Raw genomic sequence first — 20,103 nt, 5'->3', positions numbered from 1 at the left:
CAAGAATCAGGTGAAAGCAAATGAATTAACATATTCGAGGCTTCACTTAGTATCCCTCTCATGTTCCTTATATTGTTATTTAGCTGTGATAGCTATTCGGGTCAAGTCCATGGTCTCTATTTCTAGAAATTAAGTAGTTCATTGTATTGAATGACAGACAAACGTTGTTATAGTATGAGTGCTGTGTTTGCCAAACTTTGCTGATGATATTATTGTGCTGTTCCAGCTTGTCCCCCAGACAACTTCCGCTGCAGTATAGGAACCTGTATCTCCAGTATCTACAGATGTGACGGCTTCAGTGACTGCACCGACGGCTCTGATGAAATCAACTGTGAGTGTTCAACCTCTGCCTGTCCATCATGTACATTTCCATTTTAGCAACATCTTTTTCATAATCAATTAAGGATAAAAGATATCAAATTATGATGTGATTTTTGTGTCCAAAAAAATATTTAAAAGAGTCCTAATAGTTTCAGAGTTATAATCAGACAGATTGGACTGGTCTGGTATCCTATATAAATTTTGTACTGTTCAGGTGGGGAGCCCGTGTGCCCAGCCGGACAATACCTTTGTGATGACAATAGCTGTGTGGAAGCTCGGGAGTGTGATGGTGTCCGAGAATGTCCAGACAGTTCCGACGAGTTCCCAATTAAATGTGGTGGTATGTTCCTCAGCAACATAGTGGATTTTCATTGAAATCACACAAATCTATGTTTTTATTATCAAATGATAACTCTCTCATTTTTGAGACCTGCTGTTATTTATAGGCTGTTGTAAATAAGGCCTCTTTTTATTTATAGACTGTGGCTAGCGAGACCTGTTATTATTTATAGGCTGTGGCTAGTGAGACCTGTTACTATCTATAGGATGTGGCTAGTGACACCTGTTACTATTTATAGGCTGTGGCTAGTGAGACCTGTAACTATTTATAGGCTGTGGTTAGTGAGACCTGTAACTATTTATAGGCTGTGGCTAGCGAGTGACCTGTTAATATTTATAGGCTGTGGCTAGTGAGACCTGTTACTATATAGCTGTGGTATAAACTCTATATAGGATGTGGCTAGCGACACCTGTTACTATTTAAAGGTGTGGTTAGTGAGACCTGTTACTATTTATAGGCTGTGGCTAGTGAGACCTGTAACTATTTATAGGCTGTGGTTAGTGAGACCTGTAACTATTTATAGGCTGTGGCTAGTGAGACCTGTTACTATTTATAGGCTGTGGCTAGTGAGACCTGTTACTATTTATAGGCTGTGGCTAGTGAGACCTGTAACTATTTATAGGCTGTGGTAGTGAGACCTGTTACTATTTATAGGCTGTGGTTAGTGAGACCTTTTACTATATAGGCTGTGGTTAGTGAGACCTGTTACTATGGCTAGGCTGTGGTTAGTGAGACTGCTACTATTTATAGGCTGTGGTAGTGAGACCTGTTACTATCTTAGGCTGTGGTTAGTGAGACTGTTATATTTATAGGCTGTGGCTATTGAAACCTGTTAATTATAGGAAATCTAATTAAAATTAGACATGCAATTCTGCTCCATTATGATGCTCTGTGATACCACTCCAGTATAAGATGTAACAACTCCTCATTCAGTGTCACCTCAGCATGACCCCTGGCTAGAATCAGAACATCTCATGATGTACAAGTAGCTGTTGATACTTCTAATAGAATCAACCACACCAAAGATGATATAAGTGATATGATTATTTTCTAACCATAGAGGTCATGCTGAGGTGACAATGAACATATTTTGGTAGAATTGAATAAAGACAAATATCAAAGAAATGCATACAGAACAGCTTCAGTACATTGTCACAATGTCAGACATGATTCACATAGGAATATTGACTCAGACATGATGTCACAATAGGAATATTGACTCAGACATGATGTCACAATAGGAATATTGACTCAGGCACATGATGTCACAATAGGAATATTGACTCGGACATGATGTCACAATAGGAATATTGACTCGGACATGATGTCACAATAGGAATATTGACTCGGACATGATGTCACAATAGGAATATTGACTCAGACATCATGATGTCACAATAGGAATATTGACTCGGACATGATGTCACAATAGGAATATTGACTCAGACATGATGTCACAATAGGAATATTGACTCAGACATGATGTCACAATAGGAATATTGACTCAGACATGATGTCACAATAGGAATATTGACTCAGACATGATGTCACAATAGGAATATTGACTCGGACATGATGTCACAATAGGAATATTGACTCAGACATGATGTCACAATAGGAATATTGACTCAGACATGATGTCACAATAGGAATATTGACTCAGACATGATGTCACAATAGGAATATAGACTCGCACATGATGTCACAATAGGAATATTGACTCAGACATGATGTCACAATAGGAATATTGACTCGGACATGATGTCACAATAGGAATATTGACTCGGACATGATGTCACAATAGGAATATTGACTCAGACATGATGTCACAATAGGAATATTGACTCAGACATGATGTCACAATAGGAATATTGACTCAGGCATCATGATGTCACAATAGGAATATAGACTCGCACATGATGTCACAATAGGAATATTGACTCGGACATGATGTCACAATAGGAATATTGACTCGGACATGATGTCACAATAGGAATATTGACTCGGACATGATGTCACAATAGGAATATTGACTCGGACATGATGTCACAATAGGAATATTGACTCGGACATGATGTCACAATAGGAATATTGACTCAGACATGATGTCACAATAGGAATATTGACTCAGACATGATGTCACAATAGGAATATTGACTCGGACATGATGTCACAATAGGAATATTGACTCGGACATGATGTCACAATAGGAATATTGACTCGGACATGATGTCACAATAGGAATATTGACTCGGACATGATGTCACAATAGGAATATTGACTCAGACATCATGATGTCACAATAGGAATATTGACTCGGACATGATGTCACAATAGGAATATTTGCTCTGCTTCTAAAAATGGAAACGAACTGAGTCGACAATCTGAATATCGTCCTCAATGCGACAGTTTACTAGCCCACGAGAATCGTGAAAAATCAGAGCATATCTAATATTACTATTTATAGACTGTAGTAATTGAGACCTGTTACTATTTATAGGTTGTGGTGCTAATGAGTTTATGTGCAAGGACGGACAAAGGTGTATCCAATCTGTACAAGTGTGTGACCGTCGGCCCGACTGTTATGACCAGTCTGATGAACATTCCAACTGCAGTAAGTAAAAGCTTTACCTCTGTATTCACAGTCAAAACAAACAAATAATATAATTTATTTCACAAAATATTGCATATTATCAGTTTAATGACAGCGTAATTAAAATGAACTAAGGTAACAATGAATCATGATGTGGTCTCCCTGGTAACATGATATGGCTTCCTTGGCAACAGGCTGTAAAGCAGGAGAGTTCCGTTGTGCTGATGGATCCTGTATCCCCGATGACCTGAAATGTGACAATGAACGTGACTGCCCTGACGGCTCTGATGAAATTAACTGTCGTAAGTACATACAGTGGAATTTGCCAAAACCTGACTTTCTCAAAACTTCTTATTTCCAAATTTGCATGAATTCTGATCATAGAGAAAATTATATGTCTTTAAACTCCAAAGGGGTAAGATAAACTACTTTTTAACACCAAACTACATCAAAGAGAACATTATATGGAGACTGACTTACTGATCATGAATCAACACCTCTGTCCATTGTTTGTCTACTTAGTCATGCGTGTGACTTTTGTTTGAATTGACCCTTCAACTATTGAATAAACATTAGATATTTTAATAAAGTATGCAAATTAAATAGTCTTAAAATTGTGTCAACCAGAAGAATTTACCTATGCTAATGAAATCACTTTTGTTTGTTAACAGCCCTGTGTCCACCAGAAGAATTTACCTATGCTAACGAGATCACTTTTGTTTGTTAACAGCCCTGTGTCCACCAGAAGAATTTACCTGTGCTAACGAGATCACTTTTGTTTGTTAACAGCCCTGTGTCCACCAGAAGAATTTACCTGTGCTAACGAGATCCAGTGTCTGGATAGAAGACTGGTCTGTGATGGCTATGCTGACTGTGATGACCGATCTGATGAGAAGAGTTGTCGTATGTTTTCTTTGTATATTTAAAATTTGTCATTAGTTTATATACTGTCTTTTTCCTATTAAGGGTGCCAGGTGCCGGGCGCAGGTAACGAGGGGGGACACCATTATTAGAGACCATTTTTAGATGTTTTCTTCTGAAACAGACTATAACCATCTTGCTTTTACTTTTGTATTTTTCTGAAACTTACTATAACCAACTTATGGAAATACTGACAAAAGCACACAATAAAATGCTAAGAAATTATAACATTACTGTTATTTAGAATCCTTTATCGTAGATACAGAGTAAGTATTTATAAAACCTGTAAAGACTAAAACCATACGTTTTTAGGACATGTGACACGTTTTATTTTGAACATGGCGATCTCACTGTTTCTATGCGTAAACACTTGGCAAAAATGTCCTAAGTTGTCCAATGCAATACATTAAGTTTTTGTACAAGATGATGTAGATATGTTAAGCATCAAACTGATGTGAAACAGTATTTTATTAGCACCTGCTAAGACAAATCGTAACAATCTGCCAGAAAAATTGTATGAGATTAGCTGATTTTTTTCCAGCAAAAAACGTGGGGCGCCCTCATTAGAGGAAGCACTCTCAATAGTGAAAATACGGTATCTAGAGAAAAAGGCAAAACAAACTCCATAATGCACAGCTCAGATTTCCCATGAAATGGCTTCCAAACAATATTAACTACATCTTTGTGTGTTAATGATGAGATAAAAAAATGAACTCAGGATTCAAGTTCACCATTGTTTAGTTTCCATGTCCTTGAACAATGCCTGTGACCTTGACGTTTGTGTTACAGCGTGTCGTCAGGACCAGTTCCAGTGTAATGATGGGTATTGTGTAGAGGGGTCGTTCCAATGTGATGGTGTCCCTCAGTGTGAAGACCAATCAGACGAGGCTGGCTGTGGTATGTACACAAGTATACTCATGTATAAAGGTATCGGAGGTTGAAGATCGTATCCAAGGTTATTGGGCGGGGGTCAGAGACTTTTTCAGAAACACATCTATCCAAGACATGAGTAGTCCAAAGAATGTTGTGCACTAGTTGTTCCTTTATCTTGTACAGACTATATGTTTCTTAAATAGGAAATTTTAATGTGAAGACTCCTTCAGTGATTCACTGACAATCTCTGTGCTTCATTGTGACATTTTGATCATTATTATTCAGTGATGTTTTCTTTGGTTTTAAACAGCTTGTAGAGCAGATGAATTTACCTGTACAAACGGTGACTGTATACCAAGTAGCCGTGAATGCGACGGCCGACCGGACTGTGAGGATGGTAGCGACGAGACAAATTGTCGTAAGTGTCACCATGGTAATGGTGGTGTAAGCGTCACCATAGTAACAATGTTTAAGTGTCAACATAGTAACAGTGATGTGTCACTAGTGATGATGTGTCACTATGGGAACAGTGTTATAAGTGTCACCATAGTAATGGTGATGTAAGTTTCACCATAGTAACAATGTTTAAGTGTCACCATAGTAACAGTGATGTGTCACTGTGGGAACAGTGTTATAAGTGTCACCATAGTAATGGTGATGTAAGCGTCACCATAGTAACAATGTTTAAGTGTTACCATAGTAACAATGTTTAAGTGTCACCATAGTAACAGTGATGTAAGGGTCATATGGTAACAGTGTTATAAGTGTCACCATAGTAACATTGATGTAAGTGTCACCATAGTAACAGTGATGTAAGTGTCACTATGGTAACAGTGATGTAAGTGTCACCATGGGAACAGTGTCTAAAGTGTAACCATGGCAACAGTATTGGTTTTAGGCCTGCCATGTAAGAAGGATATGTTCAGTGACATCTTTGCTCTTCACAATACTGGCTTGTTTTGATGCCTTGCATATTTCAGTTTTATGTCTTCAAAAGTTATTTCTAGTTTAAAGAATTTTGTTTTTCTTCCCTATACAGCATGCAGAGATGACCAGTTTACTTGTCTGAATGGCGACTGTATCCCTCTCAACAGGAAGTGTGACCGACGTCAAGATTGTGAAGATGGCAGCGACGAGTTGGATTGCAGTAAGTAATCTGTTGATTCAATTAGTGGTGTCATCTCTATATGTACAGACTGTGTATTGGGTATATACAGTTATCTCTATATGTAGACTGTATACAGTTCTCTCTATATGTACAGACTGTGTTATTGGGTGTATACAGTTATCTCTATATGTACAGACTGTGTATTGTGTATATAGGGTTATCTCTATATGTACAGACTGTGTATTGGGTGTATACAGTTATCTCTATATGTACAGACTGTGTATTGTGTATATACGGTTATCTCTATATGTACAGACTGTGTATTGGGTATATACAGTTATCTCTATATGTACAGACTGTGTATTGGGTATATACAGTTATCTCTATATGTACAGACTGTGTATTGGGTATATACAGTTATCTCTATATGTACAGACTGTGTATTGGGTATATACAGTTATCTCTATATGTACAGACTGTGTATTGGGTATATACAGTTATCTCTATATGTACAGACTGTGTATTGGGTATATACAGTTATCTCTATATGTACAGACTGTGTATTGGGTATATACAGTTATCTCTATATGTACAGACTGTGTATTGGGTATATACAGTTATCTCTATATGTACAGACTGTGTATTGTGTATATACAGTTATCTCTATATGTACAGGACTGTGTATTGGGTATATACAGTTATCTCTATATGTACAGTACTGTGTATTGTATGGTACAGACTGTGTATATGTGTATATACAGCTATCTCTATATGTACAGACTGTGTATTGGGTGTATACAGTTATCTCTATATGTACAGACTGTGTATTGTGTATATACAGTTATCTCTTTATGTACAGACTGTGTATTGGGTATATACAGTTATCTCTATATGTACAGACTGTGTATTGGGTATATACAGTTATCTCTATATGTACAGACTGTGTATTGGGTATATACAGTTATCTCTATATGTACAGACTGTGTATTGTGTATATACAGTTATCTCTATATGTACAGACTGTGTATTGGGTATATACAGTTATCTCTATATGTACAGACTGTGTATTGTGTATATACAGTTATCTCTATATGTACAGACTGTGTATTGGGTATATACAGTTATCTCTATATGTACAGACTGTGTATTGGGTATATACAGTTATCTCTATATGTACAGACTGTGTATTGGGTATATACAGTTATCTCTATATGTACAGACTGTGTATTGTGTATATACAGTTATCTCTATATGTACAGACTGTGTATTGGGTATATACAGTTATCTCTATATGTACAGACTGTGTATTGGGTATTATACAGTTATCTCTATATGTACAGACTGTGTATTGTGTATATACAGTTATCTCTATATGTACAGACTGTGTATTGGGTATATACAGTTATCTCTATATGTACAGACTGTGTATTGTGGTTTATACAGTTGTATCTCTATATGTACAGACTGTGTATTGGGTATATACAGTTATCTCTATATGTACAGACTGTGTATTGTGTATATACAGTTATCTCTCTATATGTACAGACTGTGTATTGGGTATATACAGTTATCTCTATATGTACAGACTGTGTATTGGGTATATACAGTTATCTCTATATGTACAGACTGTGTATTGTGTATATACAGTTATCTCTATATGTACAGACTGTGTATTGTGTATATACAGTTATCTCTATATGTACAGACTGTGTATTGGGTATATACAGTTATCTCTATATGTACAGACTGTGTATTGTGTATATACAGTTATCTCTATATGTACAGACTGTGTATTGGGTATATACAGTTATCTCTATATGTACAGACTGTGTATTGTGTTTATACAGTTATCTCTATATGTACAGACTGTGTATTGTGTATATACAGTTATCTCTTTATGAACAGACAGTGCATTGTGTATATATGGTTATCTCTATATGTACATACTGTATTTTGTGTTTATACGGTTATCTCTATATGTACATACTGTATTTTGTGTTTATACAGTTATCTCTATATGTAAGACTGTATATTGTGTTTATATACAGTTATCTCTATATGTAAAGACTGTGTATTGGGTATATACAGTTATCTCTATATGTACAGACTGTGTATTGTGTATATACAGTTATCTCTATATGTACAGACTGTGTATTGGGTATATACAGGTTATCTCTATATGTACAGACTGTGTATTGGGTATATACAGTTATCTCTATATGTAAACAGACTGTGTATTGTATGTATAGTATATACTGTAGGTTATCTCTATATGTACAGACTGTGTATTGTGTATATACAGTTATCTCTATATGTATAGACTGTGTTGGGTATATACGTTATCTCTATATGTACAGACTGTGTATTGTGTATATACAGTTATCTCTATATGTACAGACTGTGTATTGGGTATATACAGTTATCTCTATATGTACAGACTGTGTATTGGGTATATACAGTATCTTATTAAGACTTATCTCTATATGTACAGATTTTGATATACGTTATCTCTATATGTACAGACTGTGTATTGGGTATATACAGTTATCTCTATATGTACAGACTGTGTTTGTGTATATACAGTTATCTCTATATGTACAGACTGTGTATTGGGTAATCGTTATCTTATATGTGTGTATTGGTATATACAGTTATCTCTATATGTACAGACTGTGTATTGTGTATATACGTTATCTCTATATGTATCTGTATATGTAATACAGTTATCTCTATATGTAAGACTGTGTATTGGGTATATACAGTTATCTCTATATGTACAGACTGTGTATTGGGTATATACAGTTATCTCTATATGTACAGACTGTGTATTGTGTATATACAGTTATCTCTATATGTACAGACTGTGTATTGGGTATATACAGTTATCTCTATATGTACAGACTGTGTATTGGGTATATACAGTTATCTCTATATGTACAGACTGTGTATTGTGTATATACAGTTATCTCTATATGTACAGACTGTGTATTGGGTATATACAGTTATCTCTATATGTACAGACTGTGTATTGGGTATATACAGTTATCTCTATATGTACAGACTGTGTATTGGGTGTATACAGTTATCTCTATATGTACAGACTGTGTATTGTGTATATACAGTTATCTCTATATGTACAGACTGTGTATTGGGTATATACAGTTATCTCTATATGTACAGACTGTGTATGTGTGTTTATAACAGTTATCTCTATATGTACAGACTGTGTATTGTGTATATACAGTTATCTCTATATGTACAGACTGTGTATTGGGTATATACAGTTATCTCTATATATACAGACTGTGTTGTGTATATACAGGTATCTCTATATGTACAGACTGTGTGTTGTGTATATATACAGTTATCTCTATATGTACAGACTGTGTTGTGTATATATACAGGTATCTCTATATGTACAGACTGTGTTGTGTATATACAGGTATCTCTATATGTACAGACTGTGTTGTGTATATACAGGTATCTCTATATGTACAGACTTTGTATTGGGTGTATACAGTTATCTCTATATGTACAGACTTTGTATTGGGTGTATACAGTTATCTCTATATGTACAGAATGTGTATTGGTTGTATACAGGTATCTCTATATGTACAGACTGTGTATTGGGTATACACAGTAACCTCTTTAAGTTTGTGTGCTATGATTATCTCTTTCCCTAGGTAACTATTTTCAGCTCCAGTCCCGGGGGTGTAAGTACAGTGGTGTAGTTTAATTACAAAAGCTTTTTTTCTACCTAGCTCAAGTCTTTTAAAAACTAAATTATGCATTTTTTAGATTTCAAAATTTTTAATGCATGATGCGGTGGAAAGGGCAAAAGTTTTTTAAATGCTGCAAGTTGAAAGCAATTAATGGGTTGCAGAATTGTTGGCAATTGTTGATTAATTTTTTTGCATCCTCTTGCTAAAGTTTTCATCTTAAGATGTAAATTCATTTTAAGAGAAACTTACGCATGTGAAGAACTACAAAATCAGTTTCAGAAATTTGTCTGGGATAGGCATTAGTTCTGTGATTGAATTTGCACCGATATGTAATATTTCGACGGTTTGATTTTTAAATCTCGTTAAAGAAACACAAGCAAAAAGCAATTATGAAATTAAATTAAAGAAATAATATTTCCTCATTGCAACTTCCCTGAACATATAAAGAATATCATACTTTCAGTATGAGCAATATAATTCATAACAATATCAAAGATGTTTTCTGCAATAAAATAAAATATTGCCTTCTTTTTAGTAACTTCGGAAAAATTGCCTCAAAATGGTCATGTTTTTTTTCTTTTCGAAAAAATTGTTTGAAAGAAATTAGAATTTTTGAAATCGATATAAAAGTTGACATATATTTGCAATTAAGAAAACCACTGAAAAGATACCTCACCACATTATTTTTCAAAATATGACTAATATGCTTTTTGATATCCCTTCAATTTTGCTCTGAAAATACTTAAATTTAAAAAATCTGCAACACCCTTCAACTTTTTATGTTATTCATTTAACCTTTCTTAAGGTTTTTCGTTATTAAGTGCATAAAAAATAATCATGTTAATATGTTTCTGTTATTTGTGTTTATTTTCTTCTTATTATTTAATAAAAAATATTTGGATGGGATTTCAAATGCAATGGAAAATTCTGATCATAACAATATCAACTCATGCATTCTGCTATGAAGATAGCCATTATCTAAATAATTACTGATTTGTCAGCCAACAGTCTCGATGGCAAGTGGTGTGTAGCGTTGCCTTATAACCAGTTTTGACATATCAATCTTGAGACATAATTAATCGGGGGTGGTGACAAGTAATGTACGTTTAGAGGGTCTGAATAGCGACTTTTATAACTTTTGACATCTCAGAAGGGACAGTATATGTTAAAGTGAACAGTCGGGCAAGGATGGCTAAATTCGGTAAAAATGGTGTGAATGAATCCAGTATAATTTCTTATGAAATGGAAAAATAAAATCTCTCGTCAAAATCTGTCTGCGTACGCAGAAATTAATTTAAAGTATGGAAATTCTAAAACGTCCTCCCGGCTCACTATGTCCGTGGTTACATTTCCACGCAGCCTCGCTTTCAATGCTTTCAACTTTTCTTTACTTTAATGGTCAGAACTGGGAAACTAAGCAGAACTTGGCCGTCGTATTAATATGCGAGAACTTTTGGAAGGCCAATGAACGCATTTAGACTGGTTTTCTTTGCCCGACTATTCACTTTAAGCTGTGAATGTAAATCTATTAAAGAAATAATATATTGTTTGAAATTGTTACTGGTATTGACATTTCCATTTTTGTTGTATTTGCCTTTTTAAATAAAAAAAAAAAAAAAAAAAAAAAATCTGTATTTAAGTTTATATACGTTTGTTTTAACAGACTGCCAAGATGGAGAATTCCGGTGTCAGAATGGTGACTGCATCCCTGGTCGCTTCAGATGTGATAACACACCTCAATGTGAAGACAACAGCGATGAGTACAATTGTCGTATGTATTCATCACCGACATGTTGATATCATAATTCAATCACTGAATTTATTTATTTGCCAGAATGTATCAGGAAGTTTTTGGAAAATTCCTGAAATCTTATAAATCAAAGTATAAATACAAGAGTCCTGGACGTAATTTAGTGACTATACTACGTATTCCTGGAAATTTCTTGTAATTATATAATTTAAAGTATAAATGTCAGTCACCCCTTTGATTCAGTATGATTTTGGAGTTATTTTTGTCATTGATGTATCATTTGTATGATAATTCTAACAGCTTCTGAAGCACAGTCAAACCTTTCAAAGTATTCAAACAATTGTGTTACGAAAATATGTTAAATAGATGAAATTTATTATCATATCCAGAATTTTGTAAATAAAATAAATTGCCTTCATGAAGATATTTAGACTAATGGAATTAGGTGAAGTCATGAGTGTCTATAATGACAATCCAAGGGGGTAAGTAAAGATGGCGGTTAAAACCATGTGGTAATTATACACGTTTTCCAAGTTTACAATTTGGGGCCTAAATAATGTGATCTAATTAAGCAGGTGGTCACTACATATATATAGAGATGGACAATAAAGCAGGCCGGTGTTTTATTAAATCTCGGAAAACAATGTTGAATTTGATGTTTCCTACAGCCGTTGGATGTAGAGCTGATGAATTCACGTGTGGAGATGGCAGCTGTATCCCATTGGAGAGACAGTGTGACCGGAGACGCGATTGTCGGGACTCATCTGACGAAGCTAACTGTCGTAAGTACACACCATCATTGAAAAATTTCAAATTTGTTTCGGCAACAATATTAGAAGGTCAGTATTTTCATTCAAATGTACAGACTGCATATTGAAATTCTTTCTGAGTTATACAGCTATACTACAGAAAAAAGCAACTTCATGTGACATCTTTTGCTACTAACTCTATCTGTAAAAAAACTTCAAATGGGGAAAAAGAGTATTGATGTTAAAATAGTTGAAAATTGAGCTTTCAGATTGTAAATTAATTACAGTACCTTCATGTTCATTTAAGGCTGCTGAGGTCTGATATCTGTGAGTCTTCTAGCAATTTTCAAGAGTCCTAGAAACCATAAATGGACTGCTGGTATGCTTGGGAGTCTGATAAGATGAATCTGTATTCAATTAAGGTGGTTTTGAAGACCTTTGTGTTGATATTGTTGATATTTTAGGTATTGGCTGTACAGCAGACGAGCTTACCTGTGTTGATATTGCTGATGTTTTAGGTACTGGCTGTACAGCAGACGAGTTTACCTGTGTTGATATTGTTGATGTTTTAGGTACTGGCTGTACAGCGGACGAGTTTACCTGTGTTGATATTGTTGATGTTTTAGGTACTGGCTGTACAGCGGATGAGTTTACCTGTGTTGATATTGTTGATGTTTTAGGTATTGGCTGTACAGCGGACGAGTTTACCTGTGTTGATATTGTTGATGTTTTAGGTACTGGCTGTACAGCGGATGAGTTTACCTGTGTTGATATTGTTGATGATTTAGGTATTGGCTGTACGGACGAGGATTACTGTGTTGATATTGTTGATGTTGTTACGTTATGTGTTGATATTGTTGATGTTTTAGGTATTGGCTGTACAGCGAGGTTTACCTGTGTTGAATGTTGATGTTTAGGTATTTAGGTATTGGCTGTACAGCACGAGTTTACTGTGTTGATATTGTTGATGTTTTAGTATTGGCTGTACGCAGACAGTTTACCTGTGTTGATATTGTTGATGTTTTAGGTTGTGAGACTGGCTGTACAGAGGATGAGTTTACCTGTGTTGATATTGTTGATGTTTTAGGTATTGGCTGTACAGCGGACGAGTTTACCTGTGTTGATATTGTTGATGTTTTAGGTATTGCTTAGCGAGAGTTACTGTGTTGATATTGTTGATGTTTTAGTATGCTGTACAGCGACGAGTTTACTGTGTTGATATTGTTGATGTTTTAGGTATTGGCTGTACAGCAGACGAGTTTACCTGTGTTGATATTGTTGATGTTTTAGGTACTGGCTGTACAGCGGATGAGTTTACCTGTGTTGATATTGTTGATGTTTTAGGTACTGGCTGTACAGCGGATGAGTTTACCTGTGTTGATATTGTTGATGTTTTAGGTACTGGCTGTACAGCGGACGAGTTTACCTGTGTTGATATTGTTGATGTTTTAGGTACTGGCTGTACAGCGGATGAGTTTACCTGTGCTGATATTGTTGATGTTTTAGGTATTGGCTGTACAGCGGATGAGTTTACCTGTGCTGATGGTTCCTGTATCCCTGCCAACCGTTATTGTGATAGTCGTCAGGACTGTGAAGATGGCAGTGACGAAGTAAACTGTCGTAAGTGTACATGTACCAAGGTTTATAATCCCACCACTGACACCAAATATTGCCAAACCCATACTATACGCATGGTTACAGAAAAAAGTATAATCTAATTAATTAACAGTGTGAAAAGAAAAATAATTACTGTGCATTTGAAATATATACCTCAAAGTAGTGCAAATAGTAGAAAAATTCTCATTAGTATGAAGTAATTAAACTCTAATAACATTAAGCTCTAAGACTTTTGAAAAATTAAAAAAAAAATAACCCAAGAGCACAATATTGTCTGGAAAATAGTCTTGTTTGAAATCTCCTTATGCCGTTTTAGCATCTATAGTTCATTTCAGAGCTTTAACATCAGATACAAAAGATTTTAATATATCATTTTCTAAAACCTTTGTATGCTGGTTTAAGTGAAGCAGACATTAATGCATGGTTAAACCAGGAACCTCTGAACAGTACCAATTTAGCTACCACAGGCACTGTTCCTTGGTCATTAACCAGATCCAGAACTATTGCACTAATGAAATTGAGACAATAAGCACCCTGGCTGATAAAGATTTAAAATAAAATGTGACAAGAAGAGATCAAATGTAACTAATTTTGACTCATAAAATAAAGAAAATAAGAATTAAAGAATGGTGCTCATACAAACATGGGTGCTTGTTATGCTACATATGAAAACACAGGTGTTAATTACAGATAGAATTCTAGACATATAGTTTGTTTTGTGGTATATGATGCTGTTGATGAGTAGATATAGAACTTGTATGTTGTGTACAAATATCCTCTCAGAATGTCGGCCGGGAGAATTTCGGTGTCGAAATGGTCAGTGTATTGATCAGCGACGCCGATGTAACCGGCAGTACGACTGCCAGGACGGCTCTGACGAATTTGACTGTCGTAAGTTGCTGCTGTCTAGGCCTAGTTATCTCCCCTTATTTGCATGCTTTTGTGGCAGTTGAACCAGAGATTTACACAGCGTATTCATGGTTAATTAGGATTTTATCTCTGATCATTGCCTTTGAACAGAAAATAAATATAGAATTTTGCAAAATTTTATGCAAAATGTTGATAATATCATTATGTATATTATTTGTTTAAGCCATATTACTTGATGTTGTTAAAAGGAAAAAGGAAATTATGTTTAAATAAAAGAAATAACCTATTAGCTTGATATCAAGAAATTTGGCACAGATAAAGACAAAGACAGGAGTGATTAAAGATACAAAACCTAATTTTCTATTTATACATTATGTTGCCTTGCTTTATATGGAAAACAGTTGTCAGATTTCTTTATGTTCTTTTTTACTGCAATTTTCTTTACTCAAAGTTTTAGCCAGTTTATTCTGCATAGAATGCCTGCTAGATAATGGTGTGAAGGGTTTACAGCCATTTTCAGAAAGCCAAGCACATATCATACTCATTACTGACAGATAAGACATTTTGACAGCTGAAGAAATCAAATCATTCAATGTGAGGTTAGCCTTTTGAATAGGAAAAGTTGTGCATGTAATATTCAATATTTAATCCAAGGAACTGGAGTTACAGACCTGTTAAATTATATCTATTGACATACCAGAAAATGTATGACAGACCGACCTTGTAGTCACATGACAGACCAAATAAGTCACATGACAGCTCATGTTAGTCACATGGCATAATTCATCAGTGTACATGTATATATTTTTCTCTCATTTTCATATTCAGCCTGTTTTATACATTTAGGGATACAAAGCTTGTTAAATATATTTCCCATGTGGATGATATAGCTTGGTAATATCTTGGTACTTTTCTATTATATACATTGGTAAATTATACATATATTTTTGTATTTATTTGTAAATTATTTTGACAAAATATAATGTTTATCTGTAAGTAGATAAATAGAAGACTCTTTCTGTTTAGTATAGCTAGCCCTAAGTAGAAACAGTAGCCTTTATACTGCTTGCCCTCCAGACAAACTTTTCTCTATGCATTCCATTAAAACATTTGCAGAACTAAGCATTAATTGAGATATTATTTGTGTAAAACTTTCATCGCACATGCTTAAGGATCACAACTTTTTCTACCATGAACAATATTTGAAGTTGGTTGAAGAAAGTTGATCGATTAAAAAAAAGCAAAGTTATTGCGAAAAAAAACCCAACTTTACTTTAATTCATGTCAGATTCGATCCTAAGCCATCTTTTATTGCAGATTTATTGGTTGCTCACGGATAACCTACAGTCAGTGGCCATAATACAGTATGCAAACAATTTTTTTACTGTAAATATTCTTATTAATTTTACATTTGTAAAATGTCCTCTTCAGAAATCAATTTTAAACCTAAAAACTTCAATGTTGACAACATAAAAGCTAGTTACCTAGCGCTTATTTTGAAATAACGAAAATGTTCTTCTGGTGCAATATGTCGTAGTTGTGAACAATCATGTCTAAACAACATTTGATAGCGCCGCAATTTCCTTCTTTGTCTATAGTAAAATGGCATCTTAAAAATTACATGTCTATGATTAAGATCGATAAATGCAGCACGGAAAATATTTTAGATTATTTATAAAGGATGCAAAAATAGTCCTTAGTCAGTACATAGTCTTGTTACGATTGAAATCAAAATTACTTAAGGAATAACAATTAAAAATATATAAAATTACTAATAATATATAGCCAAATTCTCACTTGAGTACTGTAGTATCTGGCCACTGACTGTAATTATCCTCGTAATTGTTTGCTGTTATTAGCATTTGTCCTTGACTGACCCACAAATTAAACATTGACACCTGTTTCAAATTACATTTTCAATGACACAATGTTTATTTGTCATTTTTAACATTTTGAATGTTAGTTTCTGTTGAATACTGAACACTGATAAATTCATCCTAGATATATTTCATACATCTAACATTGACTGGGAGTCTGTCTACCAATAATGATTTATTGCCATACACATTGACTGATGATCTTGAGAAAATAACTTATAAAAAAATAAAGAATAAATAACCACGTCACAATTCGATTTTTCACCACATTTTCCAATTGTCCATAAACATCATACTCATTGAACTTTGACCTTTTTAACTTGAGCATCTTATATTGTGGATGTCATGTCGCAGCTGACCTTCATCTTGTTTTCCATAAATGTAATTGCCATGGCTGTGGATACAGCACTCTTACACTATGTATTGTTGCTAGTGTTGTGTTGGGAATGTACAAGAATCCAGTAAGACCCATTGAAGAAGTGCCTGCTATATAGATACAGATATAAAAATATAGTCATTGATTTTCTAGTGTTGGTAAATTGAAATAAAGTAAAAGGTGGTGGTATGATACCTTGAACAAGAAAATGCTCTACATTGTTTTAAGTATCTGGATCGATATAGATTTGTGAGAAGAAAACGTAGCATGTTTTAAACATAAGGTGAATGTGGTTACATCAGGCACTTTAGCATTATTTTAATGTTGGAAGTATATTTGAATTTTTATGTAATTAAAATCCTGTATTTGAAATAGTACAATTTTCTTCTATAGTGTAATTTTGAAAACACGAGTTTTAAAAACATATGTACTTAAGGAAACTTTACAAGAAAGAAAGTTCTCTTCAAGTATATATCGAAGGGAGGAAATCATAAAAAAGGAAATGCATTCCTTTTAATTTGCATCTACTGAAGGTATACATAAATAAGTATTTCCTTTTATGATATAATTATCAATTTTATTATTTCTTTTTGTTTTTATCTCAAAGAGGTACAATGCAGAAATAACAACTTGTTTCACCAGATACATATTTAAGGGAGGTAATCAAAAAGGAGAAATCCCATTTATGCGGTGTTGTCCTTTCCATATTATATCTGGACTATAAGTCAACAAAGTAACATTTTGTTTGTGTGTGTAATTTTCAGCTGTGCCAATAACGATAACTGTGACACCACCTGTTCTCATGGTGCGTGAAGGAGCACAGGCTGAATTCTTCTGTCAAGCCAACGGTCGACCACAACCAAGCGTTCGTTGGAGTCGTAGTGGAAATAGGGTATGCAGATGATGTTTTAATTAATGCAAATTGACTAAATCTATTGCAATTAAACTTTCCCAGCATTCTCTGACGAGTACTTTCCCTGACAGAATGTATACCTAACTTTGTAATTTGAATTTCCTCAGGCTCTGCCCCCGACGGCATCAGAAGAACAAGGCCGACTGATCATTCCTGAGCTCCAGCTGGATTATGCTGGTGACTATGTCTGTTCAGCTGTTGGTGTCCAGGGAGATTACGAAGCGACCGCCAGGCTGGATGTCAGACGAAGTATGATGTCATCAAATCTATCAATATCTATTATGTCTTTCCTTACTATATATATCATGTTTGATAGACTTCAATAAATTTTGTATGAGAATCAGGTGTTTGTACAGGAGGGAATGCTAACTACAGTTCTGATAGTTCATGGCACAAGTTCCACGATGTTCACTCATTCATCCCAGAAGACCCAGTTAAACTCTTCTAATTCAAATGTTTCATGAATTGATTATGAATTTCCAGGGGTCAATGAGTTCATTATGAATTTCCAGGTGTCAATGAGTTCATTATGAATTTCCAGGGGTCAATGAGTTCATTATGAATTTCCAGGGGTCAATGAGTTCATTATGAATTTCCAGGTGTCAATGCGTTCATTATGAATTTCCAGGGGTCAATGAGTTCATTATGAATTTCCAGGTGTCAATGAGTTCATTATGAATTTCCAGGGGTCAATGAGTTCATTATGAATTTCCAGGGGTCAATGAGTTCATTATGAATTTCCAGGGGTCAATGAGTTCATTATGAATTTCCAGGGGTCAATGAGTCTTTTTAGAACAGTTCTATAGTCCATGATCAAGGTGTATGGAATAATAAAAAGGTGGACTTTGCCATATCCCAAATGTAAACATTGCTACATCTTAGATATAAACATCGAGTTCACAATATCCATGAATCCCATTCCAGATGCCAGATTTGTTTGAGAGAAATCTCAAATCCCATATCTATGATGTCAATTACATGGCATCCGGTAAAGGATATATGGTCTACATATATTGACAACAATGGATGATGATTGTATATAACATGACGATCCATTTAACAATTTGTACATGTTTTTGATACACGTACTAATTACAGTTGGACCTGAACCAACCTCCCCACCAGTCGGCCCTTGTGGTGCTGGAGAATCTGTGTGTCAGAGTGGACAGTGTATCCCCTCAGATTACCGCTGTGATGGTGAAAAGGACTGTGAGGACGGCTCTGACGAGGCCTACTGTAGTAAGTTACACTTAAATGTCTGACGAGGCCTACTGTAGTAAGTTACACTTAAATGTCTGACGAGGCCTACTGTAGTAAGTTACACTTAAATGTCTGACGAGGCCTACTGTAGTAAGTTACACTTAAATGTCTGACGAGGCCTACTGTAGTAAGTTACACTTAAATGTCTGACGAGGCCTACTGTAGTAAGTTACACTTAAATGTCTGACGAGGCCTACTGTAGTAAGTTACACTTAAATGTCTGACGAGGCCTACTGTAGTAAGTTACACTTAAATGTCTGACGAGGCCTACTGTAGTAAGTTACACTTAAATGTCTGACGAGGCCTACTGTAGTAAGTTACACTTAAATGTCTGACGAGGCCTACTGTAGTAAGTTACACTTAAATGTCTGACGAGGCCTACTGTAGTAAGTTACACTTAAATGTCTGACGAGGCCTACTGTAGTAAGTTACACTTAAATGTCTGACGAGGCCTACTGTAGTAAGTTACACTTAAATGTCTGACGAGGCCTACTGTAGTAAGTTACACTTAAATGTCTGACAAGGCCTACTGTAGTAAGTTACACTTAAATGTCTGACAAGGCCTACTGTAGTAAGTTACACTTAAATGTCTGACAAGGCCTACTGTAGTAAGTTACACTTAAATGTCTGACAAGGCCTACTGTAGTAAGTTACACTTAAATGTCTGACAAGGCCTACTGTAGTAAGTTACACTTATATGTCTGACAAGGCCTACTGTAGTAAGTTACACTTAAATGTCTGACAAGGCCTACTGTAGTAAGTTACACTTAAATGTCTGACAAGGCCTACTGTAGTAAGTTACACTTAAATATC

General features: G+C 35.0%; 1 protein-coding gene across 5 annotated transcripts in view; it reads left to right on the top strand.

The window, feature by feature from the left end:
* The window catches only part of LOC138317338 (basement membrane-specific heparan sulfate proteoglycan core protein-like), a 144,911-nt gene that overhangs the window by 78,983 nt on the left and 45,825 nt on the right, over window positions 1-20,103 (top strand). For 4 of the 5 annotated variants that reach the window (XM_069258965.1, XM_069258957.1, XM_069258939.1 and 1 more), the window contains 15 exons: window positions 227-331; window positions 536-661; window positions 3,162-3,275; window positions 3,449-3,556; window positions 4,044-4,157; window positions 4,965-5,072; window positions 5,359-5,466; window positions 6,088-6,195; window positions 11,542-11,649; window positions 12,297-12,410; window positions 13,884-13,997; window positions 14,778-14,885; window positions 17,882-18,009; window positions 18,138-18,279; window positions 19,129-19,269. In XM_069258965.1, coding sequence (XP_069115066.1) covers window positions 227-331; window positions 536-661; window positions 3,162-3,275; window positions 3,449-3,556; window positions 4,044-4,157; window positions 4,965-5,072; window positions 5,359-5,466; window positions 6,088-6,195; window positions 11,542-11,649; window positions 12,297-12,410; window positions 13,884-13,997; window positions 14,778-14,885; window positions 17,882-18,009; window positions 18,138-18,279; window positions 19,129-19,269 — 1,746 coding nt within the window. The remainder of the gene's footprint in view (window positions 1-226; window positions 332-535; window positions 662-3,161; window positions 3,276-3,448; window positions 3,557-4,043; window positions 4,158-4,964; window positions 5,073-5,358; window positions 5,467-6,087; window positions 6,196-11,541; window positions 11,650-12,296; window positions 12,411-13,883; window positions 13,998-14,777; window positions 14,886-17,881; window positions 18,010-18,137; window positions 18,280-19,128; window positions 19,270-20,103) is intronic. The other variant, XM_069258948.1, reaches the window with a different exon arrangement.

The sequence above is a fragment of the Argopecten irradians genome, chromosome 1 (assembly GCF_041381155.1).
Source record: "Argopecten irradians isolate NY chromosome 1, Ai_NY, whole genome shotgun sequence".
In the NCBI taxonomy this organism is placed as follows: domain Eukaryota; kingdom Metazoa; phylum Mollusca; class Bivalvia; order Pectinida; family Pectinidae; genus Argopecten; species Argopecten irradians.
This window is presented reverse-complemented; position numbering and strand designations above follow the sequence as displayed.